At 37.1% G+C, this 24,446-nt stretch overlaps 1 protein-coding gene across 8 annotated transcripts in view; it reads right to left on the bottom strand.

Annotated features, from left to right (window-relative positions):
* The window catches only part of LOC149085248 (uncharacterized), a 109,539-nt gene that overhangs the window by 9,315 nt on the left and 75,778 nt on the right, over positions 1–24,446 (bottom strand). For 5 of the 8 annotated variants that reach the window (XM_089233146.1, XM_089233145.1, XM_089233142.1 and 2 more), the window contains 19 exons: positions 22,357–22,407; positions 21,581–21,774; positions 21,352–21,430; positions 21,184–21,243; positions 20,060–20,180; positions 17,397–17,517; positions 16,801–16,836; positions 12,084–12,148; positions 11,657–11,823; positions 6,934–7,049; positions 6,659–6,747; positions 6,369–6,512; positions 6,084–6,198; positions 5,785–5,895; positions 4,525–4,654; positions 3,803–3,845; positions 3,581–3,665; positions 1,270–1,346; positions 966–1,163 (listed from right to left, as the gene is read on the bottom strand). In XM_089233146.1, the coding sequence (XP_089089272.1) occupies positions 995–1,163; positions 1,270–1,346; positions 3,581–3,665; positions 3,803–3,845; positions 4,525–4,654; positions 5,785–5,895; positions 6,084–6,198; positions 6,369–6,512; positions 6,659–6,747; positions 6,934–7,049; positions 11,657–11,823; positions 12,084–12,148; positions 16,801–16,836; positions 17,397–17,517; positions 20,060–20,180; positions 21,184–21,243; positions 21,352–21,430; positions 21,581–21,774; positions 22,357–22,407 (1,973 nt within the window). In that variant the 3' untranslated portion in view covers positions 966–994. The remainder of the gene's footprint in view (positions 1–965; positions 1,164–1,269; positions 1,347–3,580; positions 3,666–3,802; positions 3,846–4,524; positions 4,655–5,784; positions 5,896–6,083; positions 6,199–6,368; positions 6,513–6,658; positions 6,748–6,933; positions 7,050–11,656; positions 11,824–12,083; positions 12,149–16,800; positions 16,837–17,396; positions 17,518–20,059; positions 20,181–21,183; positions 21,244–21,351; positions 21,431–21,580; positions 21,775–22,356; positions 22,408–24,446) is intronic. The other 3 variants (XM_089233147.1, XM_089233143.1, XM_089233149.1) reach the window with 1 other exon arrangement.

Genomic DNA, 24,446 nt, shown 5'->3' on the forward strand with positions numbered 1-24,446 from the left:
TATGCATTACTAAACCATTCATCCGATCGCCATGAAACTTAGGGAAGTTGTTGAGTACACTCCCGCGAAGGTTTCTGGCATAGTTTTTTTTTTTTTGAATTTTCCTTTCCTTCATTTCCTTGAATTTCCTTTCTTCTGAGATCGCAGCAACGCGCGACGGGTAAGCTAGTTATCTATAAATTTTGTTAGTATTCCGTAATTTTAATTCATATTTTGATACATTTTATATTATTTTAAATTTATGCAATTTCCACGAGTATTGCACATTAACGCTGACGGCACTTCGCTTCCGTCATTGCTCCGCTTAAGCCGTCGTAATTTCTCGATAACTTGAGTGACGACTTATCGAGGTTTTACTGTATTATTGAAACAGTAGGCGGAGTAAGTGCATCCTTTCTTAGCTCTAATTCTAAGCCTGCATCACACTGAAAAAATATTTTCTGTTAATTCTTTTTCTTTTAAATAGTTTGTCTCACACGAAATAAAGCAATATTTCGTGTTTGAAGATCACGTACTATATGTAGGAAACATGTAGGAGCAGATATACAATAAAGTGCGTTCGTTGATTTCATGATTTTCAGCCTGTCCGCTTCAAATCAGTAAGACATTATGGACTTAATGTTGCGGCTTAAATTGCTTTTTTAAGACAGAGCTGTAAAATGTTTCATAGACCTTGGGGGAATCACTATCCAATTATATTTCCGAAATCACCACGTATCCTGATTTGATAACCTCATTTTCTAATATTAAAATGAATTTGTAAGGTTTTCTGAGTACATGAGAGATCCATGTCATCAAATTAGACCTAAGTACTTTTCTTGCAAAATACTATATTGCAAAAACCTCAATGTTTATTTAAGATTTTTTTGGTAAAAAAATACAATGAAAAGTAAAAAAAAATGTTTAAATCCAATTAAATATAAAAATCAGTTTCAAATATCATATAACTGACATAAGCTACTTGCATGATTCGCGAAGGTTATTCGTTCTAATATCAGATCCTTTCAACGTAGTTTCCTGGAAAAGTGCCGAACAGTCCTGTCCGCAAAGAGGTTCCAACATACCACCCATCATCACATTTTTCCATCACATACACTGTATCGCCTTCTCGAAGTTCTAGTTCATCGTCATTTTGAGGATGATAAGAATACAGTGAGCGATACCTACATCAAAAAAATGGGATTTTGAATCATCAAATTGAATCCAATGAATAGGAGATCTGATCTATAGTTCGAAAAAACAGACGGAAACGTGTTCATAAAAACTTACGGAATAGGTTCGTTGTATGTGTCGACATGCAATGACTGCGTTAGTGATATTTTGTCACCAACTCTTAAATCTGGTATCTGCAAGGAGTATAAAAAGAGTAAAGTTTCTTGGAATAAGCTATTCATATAGCACCATTTCACAGATTGTCCCACAATCAACTGACAGTTTTTAAAATTGGATGGCAAGGAAACGGTGACAGATATTGAAGTCATTCTTGCGGAATATAAATGTTCAAAGTCAGGAATTTCAGCTGCGTCATTCATGTTGCAAAGAGGTTTTATAATTATTGTATTAAAAAAATTAACTTTTGTATATGGACACCCTGTACCAAAAAATCCAATTGGAAAGCTGTTGCTGTGTCTCTCCTGATGCCAACAAAAAATAATTTTGTTAATTATAATTTTAAGTTAAAAAATAATTTCTAATATTATTAAAAATTTAATTTATATATAAAAATTTTAAATTTAATTTAAAATAAGATTGACCTTGTTGAACCCTTATTTTTTTAAACTCCCCACCCCTAAACTTGACTCACTTGCTCTAATTGGCCCCTTAAACCCCAAGACACCATCGCTCCGTAGAGTTCAAACGAGTTTGGCGTCATATGGAATCATAATTGAAAACGCTGTAAATTCCATGTGTGGCAGATTTGTTCATTAAAAATTTCTAGCTATAAGCATGGTTGGCTCCAAATTGGGGGGCGGGGCGGCCTTGGTATCGGGAATGAAGTCTAGTGCAGGAGTGAAGAATAAGAATAAAAAAGAAGAAAAAAGTGAAGTTCCTTGTGTACAACGTTATGACAGCGTGACCAATGAGGAGCTATCACTGTGACGTCACAAAACTTGCATTCGCGTGCAAAATATAGTAAGGGTGCGATTATAGTGCACGCGTGTTTCCGATTCTGAAAACTCGCGTGCACTATGTGTGTGTGTGTGATCACACCCTTATACTGTACCTCGGTTTTCGTCGGTTGTCTTGGATTTCGTCGATGCCCAAAGGAGGCATTTCTTAATGAGATCGGCATACAACAGTTTGGCCTTTTCACATATGATGACGTCCGAAACAGAATTGCCATCTAACTGTTTTTGATTGATCCAAATTAGTCATAACTGTTAGACATCTTGAATTGCTTGCGATCTCTATTCCGTTAGCACATTCAAACCTTCTGCTACATTAGCCTTCTTTATTGCTTTCTTTTTCGGCATAATGGAACCTATCGTGGATGGCGACATCCCATACATGCTTTCCATTACACCCATACATGCTTTCCATTACACCCATACATGCTTTCCATTACACCCATACATGCTTTCCATTACACCCATACATGCTTTCCATTACACCCATACATGCTTTCCATCACTTGATCTCGCTGCTAATTTTTGTTATCCTGCTCGGTGTGGCGTTGTTTCTCGTTGTGTTAGCATCGCCTTGCGCGTCTAGCCAAACAATTCCATGGTACCAAAGAAAATTTACAGAACCAGCAGCCCTTCGAAAAAGGCCAAGAACACAATCGAGTTGAAGAAGGAAATCATTGAAAAATACGAGAGTGGCATTAAGATTTCTGAAAGCATGTATGGGATGTCGCCATCCACGATTCCATTATGGCGAAAAAGAAAGCAATAAAGAAGGCTAATGTAGCAGAAGGTTTGAATGTGCTAACGGAATAGAGATCGCAAGCAATTTAAGATGTCGAACAGTTATGATTAATTTGGATCAATCAAAAACAGTTAGATGGCAATTCTGTTTCGGACGTCATCATATGTGAAAAGGCCAAACTGTTGTATGCTGACCTCATTAAGAAAATGTCTCGCACGAGTGCTAGTGTACTTACTTATTTTAATGCCAGCAGAGGTTGGTTCGAAAAATTAGAAAGGTGCACTGACATGAAAGTGTTACTAGGTACGGCGCAGGTGCGTGTTTGGACAAATTTGGGGCCGAAAAATTTGTGTCCGCATTCAAGTGAATCGGATAGTGCATCAGGAAGTGACCCTAGATAGTGCCTTGATACCTAAGGTCATTATGGAGGGGGATTCTCCCTTCTAAATGGGTTTTTGGGCACAGAATGTCCATATAAAAAGTTAATTCTTTATTTTAATAACTATACAACCCGTTGCAACATGAATGACGTATAGTTGAAATTCCTGACTTCTCACATTTATATTCCGTAAGAATGACTTTAATATCTGTCACCGTTTTCTTGCTATCCCATTTTGAAAATCATCAGTCGATTTTTTGGAACAATATGTAAGAATACAATTCTAACACACGAAAAGTCTGGAAAAAAAGAGAATTTCCATCTTTTTTATACCTGGTTCTTCTGTAGTGGTGCAGACCCTGAGACATAAGTCGGACTTGATGAGGGCTTATATGGGTTACCATTGATTATTGGACTACTGAAATAGAGATTAAAACTTCAACAACAGAGTATATGAATGGATGTGACATGGAATTTGAAATTAAAATAAACTTTTTTCCATGATGTGAACTTGGATATTCGCTGAAAGTAAGATATAAGAAAAACCAGACTTACTAAACTGGACTTGCTGGTGGCTTTGGTGAGATTGCATTTTCACCTAGAAATTAAAAGCAAAAGTGTTATCAATACATTAACCCATTAACGCCGGTTGGTAAGGAAATTTGCCATTCGAAATTTTAATTTTTTTCTTTGCCAATAAATGGTGGGAGTGGTTCCCACTCAGTGTTTTTTTTTTATTTAAAAAAATCAGTCGTCTTTAATGGGTTAAGAATAGCATTGAACCTATGCCATAAGTTATACGTATATGTAAGATTAACTTGAAGAGAGAGAGAATATTTTGCTATCTTCATAATAAAATTCCTAGGTGCAGTTAAAAAATTGAAGCATTAATATTTTGCACTTTTTGCACTGTAAACTTTCAGCGTATCAATCTTAATGAAAAATTCACGAATGAAATTCATGAAAATCATACAAAGCATGGTGCTATTACTGTATAGTTAACACATAAGCAAATTCAACTTTTTAGGATAAGCATCCCTTTCCACGTAGTATCATGACGTCCAATAGACGTTGAAATTTGGTCATTTTCCTTCGAATGACACCGGGTGGACAAAAACGTATTCTGAGGTCTTTTTATGACCATAAATAATAATTATGGCTATGAAATTACGTGATTTTTCGGTCATAAGATGAAGTGAATGTTTTTAGGGTGTGAAATAACTATATTTCTATAGATATACAAGACTTCGAGTCTATAAGGACGGGCAAATACTTACTCCGAAGATTGGAATCTCCCGGTTCTTGAAGAACATCTACGTAAGACACTGGGAGTATACCCTTTTTAGCACCAATACGACCCTCGTACCAATTGTTGTCTACCCTTCTCGTTAAAATGATACGTTCTCCCTAAAAGATGCCAAATACAGATAGAATATGACTTTAACCCTTTCTTTCAGTACCACATTAAGAAAAAATGAAAACAATTGTCATGAAATTTTTTTGGTAGGTCCTTTTAGTCCTAATCAAGGCCTAAAAACAAAAACGAATATTTTTTCTCCAAAAAAAATTTATTTAGCACACAACGATTTAATTAACCTGGTACTTGAAAGTTTCGTCAGCACTATATACGCTTGCAATTAAAATAAAAGATACCAATTGAAATATGTTGAGTGATACATAATAATGAATACTTATTTACTTTACCACAAAGAAAGTCATAATTTATATTCTATATATTTGTTAATAAACATTTTGTAAATGCAATGTTTTACTTTTACAAGGGTGAAACATCTAACTAAATTTTATTATTTAACATATTTAAAAAAAACGAGTTGTCCCATACTTATGCTGTCATCTAAATCTTAAAGTAGTTATACAGCCTATATACTTGAAAATACCAACACCCAAGAATGTATGAAAGGGATGTTATGGGGGTTTTTAAAGTTTGTGGTACTTTAAGTACCGTCAATCAGAGGCGCTGACATGAAGAAAACATTGGGCGGGAGAGCTGAAAGTTGCTGGTCGTCCCCGGGTGCGTAAGCAGGAGAGGGAGGGTGCATTGCATTTTTTCCCAGAAATTATTGGGGGGGGGGCCTCAGCTCCCCTTACCAAATTGATTGGTGGGGGGAGGGGCTCAAATGTACTCAGCCCTTACGTTCCGGTGGCTATGCCGTCAATACTGAAAGGGTTAAGAGAGCGTAGAGATTCGTGTTTCAACATATCAAAAAGAAAAAACCTCAAAAGAGAGAGAGAGAGAGAGTATCGTGAATCATATAACCCGAATCATGTAAGCGCGATGAGATCAATTTCCATATTAAAAGACGTAAAAAATGTTTTTGTAAGCAGGTAGGTTCTGAAAATTTCATTGATTGAAAGGAGGACGTTTTGATCATACTGATTTTATGTACACGCATACAATATTCTTACTAATAATGTGTCGGAAATACATCAAAATTGTTACCATTCATTTTTTTTAAAAAGCAAGAAATTTATAGTAAATGAATCGAATATAGTAATAAAAAATTCTATTGTAAAACCTTAAAAACAGAAAGTTCCATTGGAGTTTTCGCCCTGAATGTGTATTTGATCATTCCATGACCTTCAAACGCTTTCTTTGGCTGCAGATTTGCTTTTTCAGTAGGAATAACCTGAAGATACAAGAAATTCAACAATCTGTTTTGTTGTAATTTTAGAGTTACAGTTAAGGATTACTCGCAATAGTGAGAAAAACACCCTATAAATCATCAAAGCCCAAACATATTATCACTGATTGGACTTCATCAAAAATTTCTTTCTCTTTGAAATTTATTTAAAAATAACGGGAAAATAGACTGACCGCAACGTAGGACACAGGAAATATTCCGACGAAACCGTGGTGTTCTCCTTCGTACCAATTCTTATCTATTTGTCGATTTATATAGACAATATCTCCTTTGCTAAGACTCAGTTCTCTAAAAAAAATAGGGGGAATAGCACAAATTACTTTTTTTATCGATATTTTTAATAGTAGGCTATAGAATTCTTATTAACCATTGTGATGCGTATTAGGAGGCTATGGAAAAATTGAGAGATGTTTTTGTCTTACATAAGTAAAAGTAGATCAAGAAATTATTTCACTTACCTTGTACTCTGAGCAACAAAAGGATACAGAACTTGAGCCAGTGTCCTTGGATATTCAGTTGGAGAACCATGCCGTTTCAAAGTATAACTCGTCTCAAAAGGATTATCATAACGATTCAACGGTATGGGTGATTTTTGTGATGGCCTGTGAATGAATTTGAGGAAAAAAAATGTTTTAAAGAGATGTTCAATAACACATTTTTTCAGTAAAAGAAAAATGGTGAAGCAGTCTGCACATATAAATTAATCAATGGTGATAGTTTTCCAGCGGCACGATTTCTGTATACTTACGTGAAGTTGTCACAATGCCTTCTCATTTCGATTTCAGCCACTTGTTGCAACTGTTTCTTTTGTCGTTCTTCAGCATAGAATTTCCGCATCTTGAAATTGGAAAAAAATAAAGGAGAAAAAAATTTAAAATATATATGAATTTCCTTTATGCAATAAAAATTATATCGTTAAAGAACTACGGTTTTAATAATTATAAGCGTATCTGATATCATGACTCACGTACGTAATAAATTTAAATCATTAAATAAGAAAAAAAGATCAATGAAATATATTACTGCATCTTCTTGTCGTTTTCGAAGTTCTTCTTCTTCGATATAGTCTTTCTCTAAGCTTCTTATTGGAGCCTTGTAATGGATATTCACCTCTGTCTCTTGATATTGATGTGGTGATTCTAGAAATAAAATAAAATCCGCGTTGATTATTATATCAAACACAAATCGGAATCAAGATGCAAAACTTAAACTTATTTGCCCATGGGCGGGCATCTAAAAACCTCTCTCTCTCTCTCTCACACACACACACACAAGAAGTTAAAAATAGGTTATTTATTACTAGAAGTTAAAAATAGATCAATAGATCTTCAAAACTGTTCTTTAAAAATGAAGAGTGGTGCTAGTAGAGAAACGTGCTATTTTTATGCTTATAGTAAACATAGCCTATATGATGGGCCTCAGAAATACATATACAAAAAGCACATGAATTGTGTTTTCTGTAGATACATATTTTGCACAGAATTTATAGCATTAATAGATTGTGCCAAAGACATTTTTGACTATGAAGAGGTTTTCATTGCTTTTGACCATCACCATTTCAAATAAATAGAGAGCAGTCTTCTGGATTCAAACGAATATGATCAATATAAATTTTTATTCCACAAAAATTATTTATGAAGTGTAAATTCACAGTGCAAAGATAACAATGACCAAAAGTAAGATATCTTTCTCTAGCAATGTGCAGGAAAATATTTTCGAATGAAGATGAAATTCAAGAAGTGTGAGGAAAGATAAGTGTTGTCGATTTCTGCAGTGTACAAAGGACAGAAGAATGTTTTCCCCAATGTGCATGTGCATATAAAAAATATAGCACCTGAAATGGGTTCACATATGTATCTTGTTAATCCTCCAATTTCTGATAAGGTCGACGTCTGATGCTGTAGGAAAGAATCTGCTGCAACGTCTCGAGATGCATCGCTAACCATTCCAGAAGAAAAACCATTATCTTGCGAATTCATATGATGGATATTACAAGCATCGTTGGAATCATCGATTGTAGATAAGTTTTTAGTTTCAGAAACTTGTAACAATTTTTGTTGACGTGACGCGTCATCCGTGAGAGGAGACATCACCTCGATTCGTTCCAGTTTAACAGTTGTTAGATGCTTTTTGAGATGATCAGGAATGATTTGAGGTACATAAAACTTCGAGTTCATTTCATTTGGATTCCTTTTAGTCTCAAAACGTGTTATTAAATTTTTTATTCGAGTTCCTGTAGAGATTCTCTCTGTTGATAGAGATGCATTTTTATCAAGGTTCTTAGTCGGTAACAACTGTGTCCTATCAATAAAAGCGCTGTCGTAAATTACACCTGAAAAACTTCCTAAGGAGCTAAGGTCAAGACTACTAACAGATTTCCATCTGTAATTGGAAGTATCATTAATGCGATTTTTTTTATAGTTAGTACTGTTTCGGATAAATTGAATATTAGGTTTGTGCCATTCCACGCCGAATACCGTTCGCTTTTTCTGAACGTTGTCAGAGGCATTTCGTGAACTGATAAATTTACTAGATTGGGATATCAGACTTTCCATGCTTTCAAATTTCTGCTTAGTTACAGCAACACTGCCAGAGCGTACACGAGTTAAATAAAAGTTTTTAAGCGCAATATTATCATCGTGATTGCCATTTCTATTTATTGAGCCATTTCGGACGTGTTCAAGATAACTGGAAGACCTCAACAATTGTAAAGAGCTCGCAGTGTCTGTTGATGGCCCAGGTGATACAACTGAACGTGATACCATGTTGTCGAACGAAACATCTCGTAAATCTGAAAAAGAGACCGTCCTCTCAGGTACATATCCAGGATTGAAATAGTTTAAATGTGGACTGGGAAAAAATGAACGTCGGATATTGCTATAGTCACTGAGATCACTGTAAGAGAAGTTTTTTCTTGAAGGGCCTAGACAAGATTTCTTCCAATTGGTGTTGACTTTGAATGACGTATCATGAGCAAAAGATGGCGGGCTCTCTCTCAAAGAAAAAGTTTCGCTGTCTTTCCGCGGTTGATATCCATTTGTGGTTCTGCAGTGAACGTTCAGATTTGTCGAACTTCGTATGGTTCCAAGAGGTCGAGAGCGAAACGGTCGGTTCTCGACAACATTAACACAAGCTAAAGAAGGAGAAGAACGGCTTTGAAACTTTCCGAGATCTTTCTTGATTTTGTTTTCAAAATAACTAATTTTTGTCTGAACATCTTGCCCAAACTGCATAGGCAGCTTAGTGTCTTTTATAGTTGCTAACCTACGATCGAGAGAAAAATAATGTTGAGAATTCCCTTCTCTCTTCACAGTGTAAGAAACCGAATATTTAGAACTCTGAGAAACATTTTCTAGTGAAGAGTTGCCATGTTTACACTGTTTCATGCATGAATTAGCGGAAGAAAAAAACCAGTTGATTCTCCCAGTACCATTATTATCATCCGAATAATTTGAGATCTTTCTGTCGGAAAACCTAATTTTGTCGTCTCTATTATATTGAACACTGTACGAAAGAGGCCGTGGCTTCCATTCCATCTTTTTCCATTCACAATGCGTGATCGCACCGTTATATTGTTGACTTTGAGAAACATTTTCATTCAAACATTTTCTGTTATTCAAAAAGTCTATCTTGTTGTATTTTTCCACTAGCCTTGACACTGAAATTCCGTACCACCGCTTACGGTACTGAAAGATGACACTAACGGAATGGTACGTTTTTTTGCGTTCAGGATTCTGGAAAACTCTGCGTAAGTCTTGTACAGAAGAATGTCGAACACATAAGCTCCTATCATGTTCCTTCTGCCATCTCAAACGACTGGCTTTAGATTTATCAACGCGATTTTGTAACGGTCCGAAAGGTTTTTCCAGACTTTTATAAAAGTTTTGGAGTTCAGTGAACGTTTGGGATCTTGTGATTGAATGTAATACAGCTGCAATGTACCGTTGATACATTTCCGGTTCCTGTATTTTACGAGATCCAAGAGCCTTAAACAACTTCTCATTTAGAAGCTTATATGTACCGTTCAGTGCGGATTGTTTCGTTCGTAAATTCACGTGATTGTCTACATGGCAATTCCTTTCAGATGGCGTGCGAATATGTGAATGACTCTTCCTGTTCGTCAAGTCGTTCCCATGAAACATGCGAGTTTTCTGATCGATAACAACTGGTGACAAATACTTTCTGATATCAACAACTTCAAACATTTTCCCGTGATCAATGAGATTATCGTAATTCGTAAAATTTCCTAAATGTTTTAGTCTCATAGGGTCTGACGTAAAATTTTTAGAATTTGCCAAGCATTTTCTATTGAAACGATCAGTTTCTTCTTTCATGGAATTTACGGAATCTAGAAGAAAACGATGTAAAAATGCATTTCTACTTGAAGACGATGAGTGCACCTCCTTTTTTGCGTATAACCGATCGTACACAAATTGTCTGTTGATTGTCAAATTTGAATCATCGGCAATTGTTTGCGATGAATCATTGGCAATTGTTTGTGAAGAATCATCCGTCGCTTCGTATTTTTGGCTGATTGTATTTGTTGATTTCCATTTACATTCACGTAGACCACTACTAGCGTTTCCACATAATTTGTTAAGTACACGCTTACATTCAGACAGTTTGAGTTCTTCATCTATAGTTCGGGACGTAGAATTTTGATTAACCGTGGTATTTTTTATAACGTCAATCAAAGGAAGCAGTTTCATGGTATCACATTTAGCAATTTTCTCACTAGACGAAACTGAAGAATTTCCATTATCGGCATGTTTATTACTGTGGTAGTTTCTGTGAATATTCTTTTGATTTAAGGAGAGATTTTCACAAAATTTCCGTGTTAAATCTCCAGGTAGATTATAAGAAGATACGTTTTGATTAAATGGGCAACTGTTCGATATATGTTCGTGTGTGAGCATTTCTGGCGTTTTCTGAGTATAAGTAGAATTCATTAAGTAAAATTCATTTCCTAAATCTGTTTGTTTTGATGCTGAAGATTCATTGAGAGGAGCAGAAAAAATATTCAGTATGAACTGTTTCTTTTCCACATCATAGTCTTCGTGATCGTGACATTCTTCGTGGAAACGGATGTAACTTTCATAAAATTTCTTATTTTCTTCGGAAATAAAATTTGTAACGTTTCGAGAAAAATGTACCGAGTTGTTTCTTGGTGGCAAAATTTCTTGGCTGAAAGATGGTTCACAGTGATTAGTATCGTGTCTGCTCTTAGAGACGCACAGAAATTTTGAAGAACTACGGATCGGAGGAGTTGGTCGTGATTCAGAAGAAATCTTTGGATCGTATTTGGTACAGCTAGTTGAAAACGAATCAACTAAAGGAAAATCATTGGGACGAGCACTTGTATGAAATGACTCGGACGTATTCGTATTTGCAAACACGTGAGGATATTCCCATCTTTTGATATTTTCGTACCCAGAGTTCACAAAGACAGTTTCTTTTGAATTTCTCTTCAATCCTAGACAAACTAGAAAGAAATTTCAACGTGAATTAGTGAATTCACTTATATACATTCTTAATATTATCCTCATGCGTAAAAAATAACAACATAAATCAAGTCTTACTCTTTGTTTCTTACTCTTTTTGATGAAATATAGGTACTGTATCTAAATGAATCGAAATTTCCACTGTTATCGTGAAAATTACGTTTAAAAAAGAGGAATCGGTAGTTTTTCTGTAATCCGTAAAAAAAATGATGCCATAATTTCGTTATTTGTTTCAAACATCTTACCTTTGGGTTTTTCTGGAGCAGGCTTTCTCAGTCCAGTTAACGGAATATCTCCTCCTTTCTGAATTTCTTTGTACCAAGCTTTCTGTTGGTCCGGATCTAGTCTTGAAGGTGGATTGACTGTTTTGCGGATCAGGGTAGAGTCTGATTCATATCCATCACACAGCAACCTGTGGACGATTGCATTTCATATTTTTTTTCAATACCTATATTTTGAGAATGACTGAATCTAATACTCTTATGATTGCTCTGTACTGACTATAATTCAAAAAATAATATAGTATAAAAGGACATAATTTCATAGCTAAAAACATATTTACTGTAAAATGTCCAGTAATAAATATTTGAAATATACGCGCAATGAGACATGAAATTCAAGAAAAGAAAAATTTACAGTAATAATATATATTTAAAATGGTAATTATCTTACGCGTTAGGCCATCGTCGCTTTTCATAAGAACGTAGAGGTTTCGGACTGTGACGGAAGTGTTCATTCTGTTAATTAAAATACACGCATAATTATTAGTATTTTATTAAACACGTTGTTAATAGTTTAGAAATTCGATTTGATATAAGCAAATGCTAATGATTATTAATTCATTGAGAGAATTCATTATAATTTGTATCGCAATATAAATTAACAAACGATAAATTATTTGGTTGCATGCATAGTACGGAATCAAAGTTGCGATTACGAAAACAAACGGCAATTTCCGTAAGTATTTTGACGCTTCATTTTCTGGTAAATGGAAGATTTCACACAATTTATTTTGATCGTTTGTGCCCTCAGTATATAACTGAGATTCTATCATACGAGAGAACAAACAAATACAAATACAACGCCACAACAGGCAAATTGCCCAACGAGGTGGCTGACTTAAGAACATCATGGATCCCGGAGCCATTTTTTGGAGGCCCTACCTACTACTGCTACACCACACATGCACCCCCCCCCCCGCGGAACCCCCCAACGAACCCCCAATGAATCGTTACATGCGGGAATGCGCGTGTACGTGTAGTGCAACCTGACGTAAAGTTTGTTTCTGTGTAATGCTTGTTATGTGTAGTGCTGTAATCTGCCCCCAGTTTTCCTAACTATGAGTGAAGTGTTATGGTTGAATGATTTACCGTTGTAGGACTGTTGCTCTCTGTGGCGAGACTTTTTAACGGGGAGATCGGCTCGCATTAGCGCCTTGAAGTTGGGAACCACAGAAAACCAACTTCAGCCGACCACCACTGTGGGGTTCGAACCCGGATCCTCGCATCACGAGTCCGGCACTATAACCACTCGACCACCACAGCGGCAAACATTAGACAAACATTAGACAAACATTAGACAGATACCTACAGTTTCAAGCCGATTTGCGATGGCCATGTTTTTATGTATGTTTCTTATCCAGACATTCGAACGGAAATTAGTGCTTTAGGGTACGAACATAGTGTACGCTGGTTTCCGATTCTGCGAGTTGGCACCGTTACCAATGTCGTCGGAGCCGGGGGTGCTGTGGGCGCTCGTTCATCCATACTATTTTGCAGCATGGGCCCGAACATCCCTTTCCCCAGAATAAATTTAGAAATTAAAAATTTCCTACATACATCTCAAGTCGAGCAAGTCAAGAACCCACAAGTCTAACCAACATCCCTGGTCGTTACGGATTGGTTAAATTAGTTACTTGAAATACACGTTTTTAACCAATTCGTAATGGTATTTACTGGCAGAATCGGAAATCAGTGTGCATTATGTTCACACCCCTAAGGTGCCAAGCAGGGTCAAGGCAGATGCAAAGGGTGCCCCGAATATCCTGCGGCACGATGCAACTACATCGCGCCGCACGATATTCGGGCCCTTGAAATGAGACAAGAAAAAACATTTACTAATTTTATTGTACTTTGTATTTAACTGCTTGATGAGGCCCTAGTCCAACATGCTATCAATTTATAGTCAGGACACATTGAAAAATATGATTGCGCCTTATGAATTAGCACACGCACGGAGACGACACGAAGGTTACAGGACTGTACTTCCTACATTGTTTTTGTAGTAAATTTATAGATTAAATTTGAAAAATATATATAATATACTGGTATATATATAAGTTTGATCTCTGGACCTCCTCGTGGGGACCATGATACCCACGATGTAGGGAACAGATATTTTAGAGCCCCCACAAAAGCAGCAGTCTGGCACTGCTGAGAAACGAAACGCAATGCAACGTAATATATTCCTGATATATATCTTACAATCCGAAGGTTTATACGATGCTGAATAGAATAATATTTTGATGATCGTTAGGAAATTTTTAGAAGTTGCGGCGCATCTAACTGCATATTGAATATTAAAAAAGTATAGAAACATATTTTTTATAATAATGATAACATTGATGACACGATTTCGTCAAAACTTTTAGGAAACTTTATTCATATCATTATTCAATTACACGCAACTACAGATCTACAGATCAGAACGGTATGGATAAAATGAATGATTAATTTTGAACCTAAGTAGATATTGTTTTCATAAAGTACAGCATGATTAATCAATAATGTCCCATTAGTAAATAAAATTAGTTTTTTTTGTAGGAGGGGGGTGTTAACAAAATAATTTGCGTTGTTATGTTTTGTTGGTGGTAAATAACATAATTCATAATGTTTTTATGAAGTAATTACATTCGGAACTACGTATAAAATAAAACAACATTCGATATTCATTCAGCAGCAAAAGTATGAAACAATGAGAGAAAATAATGTGAAAAAAGATATCACCATGTTGAAGAAAACTACAATGCAAAAGATAGTGTGTACAATTTTCCCCAAAGAAGAAAATGAAGTTCGTGCAAGATACTTGGCATATCAAGAAGAAAAGAAATGGAAAAGCCAAGGCAGTAGCGAGGGGGGAGGACTTGGGGGTCTGGTCCCCCCTGAAAAAATGACCGAAAAAGGGAAAAAGATGGCCAAATCTATTATTCTATCACTTTGGTTCCCCCCCCCCCCCGAGCGAAATTTCTGGCTACGGGCCTGGGAAGAGCATCTGTATACAGTAGAATCTCCCACATAATAGACACTCCCCGTTAATGGACATTTTTTCAGCAGACAAAGTTTTTGGTCCCACGGCTGTTCTACGCTGAGAGATTCCAGTGTACATATTGTATATGAAAAAAGCATGGAGTCTCTTTTCAAGCCTTCTATACAAATGTGCAAATCAAAGCAACTATATACTTACAATTTACGAAAACAATCGTAGTATAGAACTGATGGAAAACTATTTATTATTTATTTGAAAAACGTTACTTATTATTTATTTGAAAAACGTTACTTATTATTTATTTGAAAAACGTTACTTATTATTTATTTGAAGAACGTTACTTATTTTATACAGCTACTGTTCTGGAGCGAAATATTGCTATCTTACAAATATGGCTCTGAAGATATCACTTTTGAGTGCAAAAATTGATGTTAAGCTCTTGCTCGTAATATCACCTAGGCAGAGGTATGGAAGCAATTATATGGTACTGTGTGTGTGTGTGAGAGAGAGAGAGAATCCCCTTCTATTGTAGACATGGCCTCGATAACCGTACAGCATAAGTTGGGCGAACTAAGCCACACAAAAAAAAGCAAGGATGATTTCAGGAGAACGTGAAGAGACCTTTGACTTTGAAACCAAGAATGCTATTTACTTTTTTGACCACCGCAGAAGGATGTTCAGACTGCCCACAAGGCTATTGTATTCAAGTCGGTCTGGAGTGAGAAAGAGAGAGAGAGACTCACTATAAAACTCTCTCTCTCTCTCTCGTTAGATTTCCCAACTATATCCACTTAGCTTAATGTCACCTGTGAAATACTACAACACCATCGAAACGTTAATCGAGATAAAAGCAAAAAAAGTAAGGGACCTAGGACACGTTCTTGAGGGACTCCACTTTTGACACCCATTCAATCATAAAATCCCCCCTTTCACTATGATTTGTTGAGGCATAGCTGCACGCAGGATTTTCTCAAGGGCGGGGTTCATAATTTTTCTCCCGGGAGAGATGGGGGGGGGGGAGTTTCTTTTTACTGCAAAAAACACTAACATATGAGGCTAAAATCACTAAAGCCTCATTGAATTCAACAACCTGGCTTCAATCCCAATCCCGCGTAAACGCTTCAAGAGTATAATATGTTGCACCCGATCGAATGCCTTTTGAAAATCCAGGCAGACTATGTCCAAATTTTTGCTTTTGTTAAAAGTCGTAGTCACATGATCGTAAAAGTGAAGGAGGTTGGGTGTATGTAATTTTTTCTGACTAAACCATGCTGGTTATCAGGCAATACATTATTGTTCTCCACTGACTTCATCAGTTGCCGTTTAATAATAATTTCTAGTATTTCTCAAGAGGGAGCTTGTCAAAATCGCTAAATGTATGACATGATGTATTACAGTGAAACCTGTACGAGACCCGTCAAGGGACTGAAATGATATTCCGTTTTAGACAGATTTCCGTTTTATAAAAGTGCAAATCAAAGCACTAATCATTGAACGGACTATATTCTGATTCCGTTTAAGACAGGTTTCTGTCTTATGCAGTGTCCGTCTTAGACAGGTTTCACTGTAGTATATACTATTTCTTGTTTTTTTCCAATTGATACAGCTTCCGCGATAATAATAAAAATGCCTATTAATTACTTAGCAATTACTCTAATTTTTAAAGAAAAAGATGAAACGGGCAATTTTTCGCTCTCAAATGTTTATATACATGATAAAAAAGCTATATGAGAAATTACCAAGTTTCCAATAAATACGGATTTGGAATATTTCAGATTTCGAATCAACCATCAAGTCCCAGTCTGAAAGTTAAGTGCGAAATAAAAACAGTCCCGTGCGTGTATTAAACATATAGTTTACGCTAGTGAATCATGCTAAACGTGAGCTGCCATTACTCGTGAACGATGCTTAAAATTATCGCAGATATGGCTCTGGAAGAGTATAAAAGTGCAGAAAGAAACATAGTTTCATTCTAGTATCATTCTAAGTAGAGAAATGGCTGAGGAAACAAAATAAACCAGATCTAAGGCGTGAGGTTAGTGAGAGTGCTTGAGGAAAGAAAGTGCAATATGGAACATGCTTTGAAGGAGTGTTGGGATTAACACATAACCGGTGAACACCATACCAGATCTTCCATGGAGTCCCAGAAATCATCCCAGAACTGCAAGGAAAAGAGAGAGGGAAACGTGAAACAGAAACATCTATAAGTGTAAGAAGATAACAGTATAGACTGGGTCTAATATTGCCTTAAATCATGAACATTTCTGTTGTGAAAGATGAATTATTTAATGTCTAAAGAGAGAGACGCCGTCGAAGACACCCAATAATTGGTGACGTTCTAATGGGATTTGCGTAAGGATTGTCTGTACTAATTTTTTTTGTGTCTCTTGAACAACAAGAGTAATTATTCAACTATCATTCAAGTACGTTACGCTATTGAGCACAATTAACATTAACTCCGAAATCAATAACCTAGTTCGATGAATGTATATTTATTTCCAGAATTCACGGAATTCATTCTTAAAACTGCCGAAAAGACCCAGTCTACTAGTTTACAGAATCAAATCAATTTCAAGTAACTACTGATAATTATGTCTTAATCAGATGAAAACCTAGATTTTTTTTTCTGCGACTGTGATACATCATGAGACGTTTCGTCTAAGAATAAGGAACCGAGGATTCACCCGCCCTACTGGAGAAAATAGTGAAACTCTTTTATACCTTTTGAAATTCCTGATCAGCCAGTGAGGAGTGGCCTGGTTCATATTCAGCGATGCTTCTAGGTTGGTTCCTGTAACTTCCTACTTGCCGACCAGACACAATACCATCTGTCAAAGCATCGCTGCAAAGATTTAAGCATAGAAAAAAGAATGCTCACATAGAGTGTTTCAAATTGTTTGTCCATAGGACTATCTACGCAATCGTTGGCATTAGAAGTACGCTGTCAAACGACAAGCGGTTTCTTAAAACGCCGGATTTATTTATTTTTTTTGTGGTATCGTATACATGAAAAATTAATTTTTTATTCAATCCCCGTGTTCCAGAACTTCCAATTAGTGAAATGTAGAACCGGATTTTTGAAAAGTCATTTGCAAAAGTTCCATATTTTTAAATGCAATATTCAGCGAGATATTAAAGATGAAAATTTGCAATTGGCGATTTATCACTGTGTTGGTGTGTTCGTATTGGCTTGAAAATCTCTATTTTTAGGGACTCTACACAAATGAAATGACCTCAGCTATCAGTTATTTTGTTTAGATTATTTTATCGTGTATTTAAAACGGGGGTGGCCAACCTTTTTCTAAGCCGTGTCAAGATTATTTTCGTTGCACGTGCTACTCTTCGAATTTTAACGCCCAGACCATGTCCTTTGTCTTACGGGACACTAGCATTCTCTCCGTTCCTGCAAAATATTTATTGCTCGACTGTCCTCTTATTTTCGTAAAAATGTTCAGTTTGTCACTCTTTTGAGTTCTAAATTGTTCTTATTTTTTGAGTAATAAATTCGATTATCGAACGCAGACTGTGTATGTACATATATCGGTAGAAGTTCATCTTACCTATACCACGTTGAGCATAGACACCGGAACCTCAGGCTTCAGGGTGCTTGGGGGCCCCCCTCCTCAATGAGCTTTATAAGAGGGCTTAGCTCCCCTCCACAAGAATTCATAGATGGATACGCAATTACATTGTATACAATGCATGTCTCCCATGCAGACGATCCTAAATCTTGTTCGCATGGATATGCAGCAACTATGCCCAAAGATAGAAAACCAAACAGAAACGCACTGAATGAAGTCTCACATTACATAGTTATTGTTTCAAGAGTACCATGCTAAATATAGTTTGGTAGCATACATAATTTTTGAAAAGTGTTCGCCTGCCACTCCTGATACTATAGCGTACTATTTGTGGCACGCTTCTGGCAAGTTGGCCTCCCCTAATTTAAAAGATAGATGCTTTTCATCGCTGAATGTTTCAGATGCTTTTCATCTCTCTCGGACAGAATTATAATAAAATAATTATTCTACTTTTTCAGGACTAAAAAATGAAATGAAAAAATCGGCAGATGTAAATTACTTTTCAGAACATGATCTACATTTCACTAATTAGAAGTTTTGGCACACTGGGACTGTACGAAAAGTTTTTCTTATGTATACGAACCGTCAAAAAAATTACGACATTTTAAGAAACCGCATGTCATTTGTTAACTTTTTGAAATCGAAAGTATACTTCTAAAGTCAACGGTTATTTTCACATGGACAAACAATTTGAAATACCCTTTATGGGGCCATTCAAGTATTACGTAAGCAGATTTTCAGCCATTTTTTACCCCCCCCCCCCTTGTCAGCAAATTTTCGTCAGCAGCTTAGAATATTTCATATCTTCAAAAAGGGGTGGTTGATGACTTAAGCAACCTTCAACCCCCCCCCCCCACCTTGTCATCAAAAGTCAGCAAATCCGAAACCCCCTTTCCCCCCTCGATGCTGACGTAATACTTGAATGACCCCTATACACTGGTGTTCAAATCTAAGAGAATTTTCACTTTTTGCGATTATCTAGGAAACTTCTGGACAAATTTTAATAAAATTCAGTATATGTTCATATAATACAAACAAAACAGGCATACAACAGTTATTGTACACATGAACGCTCGTGCGTAAGACGCATCAATGCAGGACGGTCTAACACAGAGCTTACGATATTGAACAAAAAAATGAGTTGATATGAAGTATGGTCTCCTCCTATAGTTACCCAGGTCGCACAACGTTAACTCACACCGGAAATCAGGCTTTTTTGGAGTCCCTGTGGCAGTCGGTCCCACTTCTTCAACAGCGCTGTTTTCAGCTCTTGGATAGATCTGGGAGGCAGGTGATGAGCTGCAATTGCCTTCCCAAGAACGTCCCAAGCATGTTAAATAGGGGTTTAGGTCTGGAGATAAGGCATTTTCCAGAAATTCGTCGATCATAGCAGCTCTATGTGGACGCACATTGTAGTCTGTTAAAATGAAATAAGAGCCAACGGCACCCCGGAAAAGGTAAACATAGGGCTCCAAAATGCCATCCCTAGATCTGACAGCAGTCACAGATCCTCTGGTCAAGACATAAAGGTCTGTGCGTCATCCAATATGATGCCTGCCCAAGCTATCAAACCTCCGTCCCTACAGTGATCTCTTTCTTTGATGGTGGGGAACAGGTAGGAAGTCCTGATTTAGCCTAACTACTGATTCGTGGCGCCCGTTTATCTGAAAAGAACCAGGGGGGACCCACTTTTCTTTTTACTATTACAATACTTTCAAGATTATTTTTCGGAAATTTTTCCAGAGTACATTTAATACTCTCGTTATTTGCTATAAATTCAAGTGAATATCAGCATTAACTTACTCATTTACTTTTTTAACTACGATTTCAGGTGATCTTGCTTCAGTTCTACTTATATCTGTAGCAGTCAGATATTTCTCAGCCTTTCTTTTGTATTCCATGGTACTATAATCAGGCCGGTGAGCTTGGAAAAAAAATTATCACAAATATTACGGTATTTGAGCAAATTCAGAAACACTAAGACATTTGATAGCAAAATACAAATTATCCGATTTATACCCTAAGACTGAATATACTGGAAACTGTTAACTCTTAACATTAATAGATTTAAGCCAAACCAAAACCGAATTATTTTGATGGTACGATTCTCGAATGTACTGAGAAAATTTCAAATCGACCAGATAGAAGAGCGTCAGCCATAGGCGTAAAGTTATTCAAAATATTTTATAGGCTGAAAAATATTAGGGGGGGGGGGTGTCTCAAACTAAATATTTCTATAGGTAATATAGAGATCGTGGCAAATATTACTGGGAGGGGCTCTATGGCCTATAGTGTCAGCTATAACTTTTGTCGCTGTATAGTACAGTTTTACTCTCAATCTCTTTCGGTTTGACGAAGGATTATGGCAGAAAGCCTCAAATTTTAAGGCTCTAATTAAAACAACTAGACTTTTAAAACATCTTTATGGTTGCTTGAACAAAATAACCTCATATTTATAGGTCGGCTGAAGTTGGTTTTTTGTGGTTCCCGACTTCAAGGCGCAAATGCGAGCGGATCTCCCCGTTAAAAAGTCTCGCCACAGAGAGCAACAGTCCTACAACGATAAATCATTCAATCATAACACTTCACTCATAGTTAGAAATGTAGTGGCAAATGACAGCACTACACATAACAAGCATTACAGAGAAACAACAAAACTTCACGTCAGGTTTCACTACACGTACACGCACATTCCCGCACGTACCGATTCGTTGGGGGGTTCCGCGGGGGGGGGGGGGGGTGTAGTAGTAGTAGGTAGGGCCTCCAAAAAATGGCTCGGGGATCCATGATGTTCTTAAGTCAGCCACCTCGTTGGGCAATTTGCCTGTTGTGTCGTTGTATTTGTATTTGTATTATAGAGATATTCGCTTCCAACCTTCTTCTAGCGAAATGTCCGTAGCCTGTAGTATAACAACAGTTATACTTACGTCTTCGATCATATTCAGGTTCTGACATGTATCCTCCCAGATGAACTGTTTGCATATGATCTAAAATATTAAAATAGAAAAGGGGTTCAATCATATAATGCTAAATAATATTTTGCCCAAATGCATATAACAGTTGAATCTGATGAAAGTTTTACGACGGATACTCACTTTTTGCGTCATCAGCCGTCTTGTGGAGTGATCGATACATCGTCTTATACCAGTCACTTGAGTACTCATCTTTAACACACTAAAAATCCAATAAATATCTGTAAGTTTTGTTACAAAGCATATTTTAAATTGCAAATTGTGATATTCATCGAAGAAAACAATGGAAACTAATTTTGACTAATGATATTTTAATTTTCATTCCAGTAATCTATCTTCCGTGTGAACATACCGTACGAAGTGCAACGGGAATACCATACTCCGTTGGTCCGATGCCATCGTACTTTGGTGCTTTGATAACATGCGTTGTGACCTCACCCGTCGCTATAGATGTTGGTACGGCATAGTAGCTGTCTGTGTGGATCTTATCTCCTTCTACAGTCACCTTCTGGTCAATCAGGACTGCGTCCTTAGGAATGGGTGTGACTATCAATGAGAAAAATACACATCATTTTTAGTATTTTTGATTCCATAATTGCTCATCAAACGATGGATACACAAATCAGGTACGGTGATATCAAACTGTAGTAAGTAAGCCTAACTCGTGCTTATCTGGATCACAAAAAAAACGAAAAAAAGATGAAAACGTGTATTTGGTGTTTTTCTAGATGTTCATATTTTTCCCATAAAAAACAAATGAATTTCGAAGGTTTTGTTTGTTTAAGAACCAAATGTATGTAAATGGCACATGTTTACAACTTGCAGGTTTATCTAGGTCTAAAGATCGTGTAAATGTATCAAGGACCACACTAAACTTCTGACTATGAGAGATTAATACTATGAACTTTTTCCCAAGACCTCAAAAATAAATGAATTTTATCAGTGAATGTGTGTCACTAGCATTAAAGAAGAAAACGTTTTATTGTTGAAGATAATCCAACATTAGTCTTGAAAAGTAGGGAAAGTCCCAATTTCTCCAAAAGTGATAAAAAAAAACCATTTCTGATCGCCAATTTTCTTCTCTTATGGATTTCTAATCTGAATTTAGAGAATTGAAAATTTATGTACCTTTGCTGGATTTTTCATCGATGTACACGGCTCCTTTTGGAATTTGACCCTCTGCAAAACAAACAAAACAAAATGTTGGCATTAATTCGTATAGGCAAAATAAAACGAAAGATACAAGTATAAACTGAAGAGCCAAAAAAACTGGTACAGGCATGCGTATGCAAATAAAGAGATATGGAACCAATCAGAGTACGGCGCTGCGGTCGGCAACGCCTATATAACACAACAAGTGTCTGGCATAGTTGTTAGATCGGTTACTGCTGCTACAATGGCAGGTTATCGAGATTTAAGTGAGTTTGAACGTGGTGTTATAGTCGGCGCACGAGAGATGGGACATAGCATCTCCGAGGTAGCGATGAAATTTGGATTTTCACGTACGACAATTTCACGAGTGTACCGTGAATATCGGGAATCCGGTAAAAAATTAAATCTACGAAATCGCTGCGGCCGGAAAAAGATCATGCAAGAACGGGACCAACGACGACTGACGAGAATCATTAAATGGGACAGACGTGCAACTTTTCCGCAAATTGCTGCAGATTTCAATGCTGGGCCATCAACGAGTGTCAGCGTGCGAACCATTAAACGAAACATCATCGATATGGGCTTTCGGAGCCGAAGGCCCACTCGTGTACCCTTGATGACTGCACGACACAAAGCTTTACGCCTCGCCTGGGCCCGACAACACCGACATTGGACTGTTGAGGACTGGAAACACGTTGCCTGGTCTGACGAGTCTCGGTTCCAATTGCTTCGAGCTGATGGACGTGTACGGGTATGGAGACAACCTCATGAATCCATGGACCCTACATGTCAACAGGGGACTGTTCAAGCTGGTGGAGGCTCTGTGATGGTATGGGGCGTGTGCAGTTGGCGTGATATGGGACCCCTGATACGTCTATAGTCCGTTTCAGGTTAACTTTGCAGTGGAGAGGAAGCTACGAGGGAACCTCATCACTCGTTGCTATGGCAATAAAAGCCTCTTAACCAATGTATCGATGCGCGGCCTGGGTAAGGTATGGACGATTTCTAGGATACCGCGAAAATGTCGTTGTGGTTGCTATAGATTTTTGGATAATAGTAACCAATATTTTTTTCTAATTTAAAAATTTCAAACGAAGAAACATCGGTTCAAAACGATATTTTTCCTTTCTTTTTCACAAAATCATTAAAAAAAATTGAAATATTCTGTATAAATGATCATCATAAAACTCCGATTTATGGGAACTTTATTTTGCGGCGGAGGAGTACACTCTCTACCTTCCTCTCCACTGCAAAGTTAACCTGAAACGAACTATAGATACGACTCTGACAGGTACGTAAGCATCCTGTCTGATCACCTGCACCCATTCATGTCCATTGTGCATTCCGACGGACTTGGACAATTTCAGCAGGACAATGCGACACCCCCACACGTCCAGAATTGCTACAAAGTGGCTCCAGGAACACTCTTCTGACTTTAGACACTTCCGCTGGCCACCAAAATCCCCAGACATTAACATTATTCAACATATCTGGGATGCCTTGCAACGTGGTGTTCAGAAGAGATCTCCACCCCCTCTTACTCCTACGGATTTATGGACAGCCCTGCAGCATTCATGGTGTCAATTACCTCCAGCACTACTGCAGACATTAGTAGAGTCCATGCCACGTCGTGTTGCGGCACTTCTGCGTGCTCACGGGGGCCCTACACGATATTAGGCAGGTGGACCAGTTTTTTTGGCTCTTCAGTGTATTTATCACAGCCAAACCCTGGAAGCACGTAACAATTCTCATCATTTTTTGTTTTTGTTTTTCACAATATAAATTCACAAGAAAGAGGCCCACCAAAGATCCCGGCCTAGGGGCCCTGCTGCAGGATGTGGGGGGCATGATACTTATTATAAAAAAAAGCAACACTTAAAGTTATATTCTCAATATTATTAGTCTGAATGTTATATTCTCGTGTAATGGGGGGAGTGCTCAAGAGTACTGTGCATATATTTAATTTAATTCAATTCATTTAATATTATGATTTTAGCCTAAACTTTCAAACGTAAACAGTTTCGACTACCTAGCTGATTCACTGATGAATGTTTTGAGCATATCTC

This window comes from Pholcus phalangioides, unplaced genomic scaffold, assembly GCF_987345545.1.
Source record: "Pholcus phalangioides strain wild (caught in Gottingen) unplaced genomic scaffold, Ppha-v1.0 ptg000007l_1, whole genome shotgun sequence".
NCBI lineage: Eukaryota > Metazoa > Arthropoda > Arachnida > Araneae > Pholcidae > Pholcus > Pholcus phalangioides.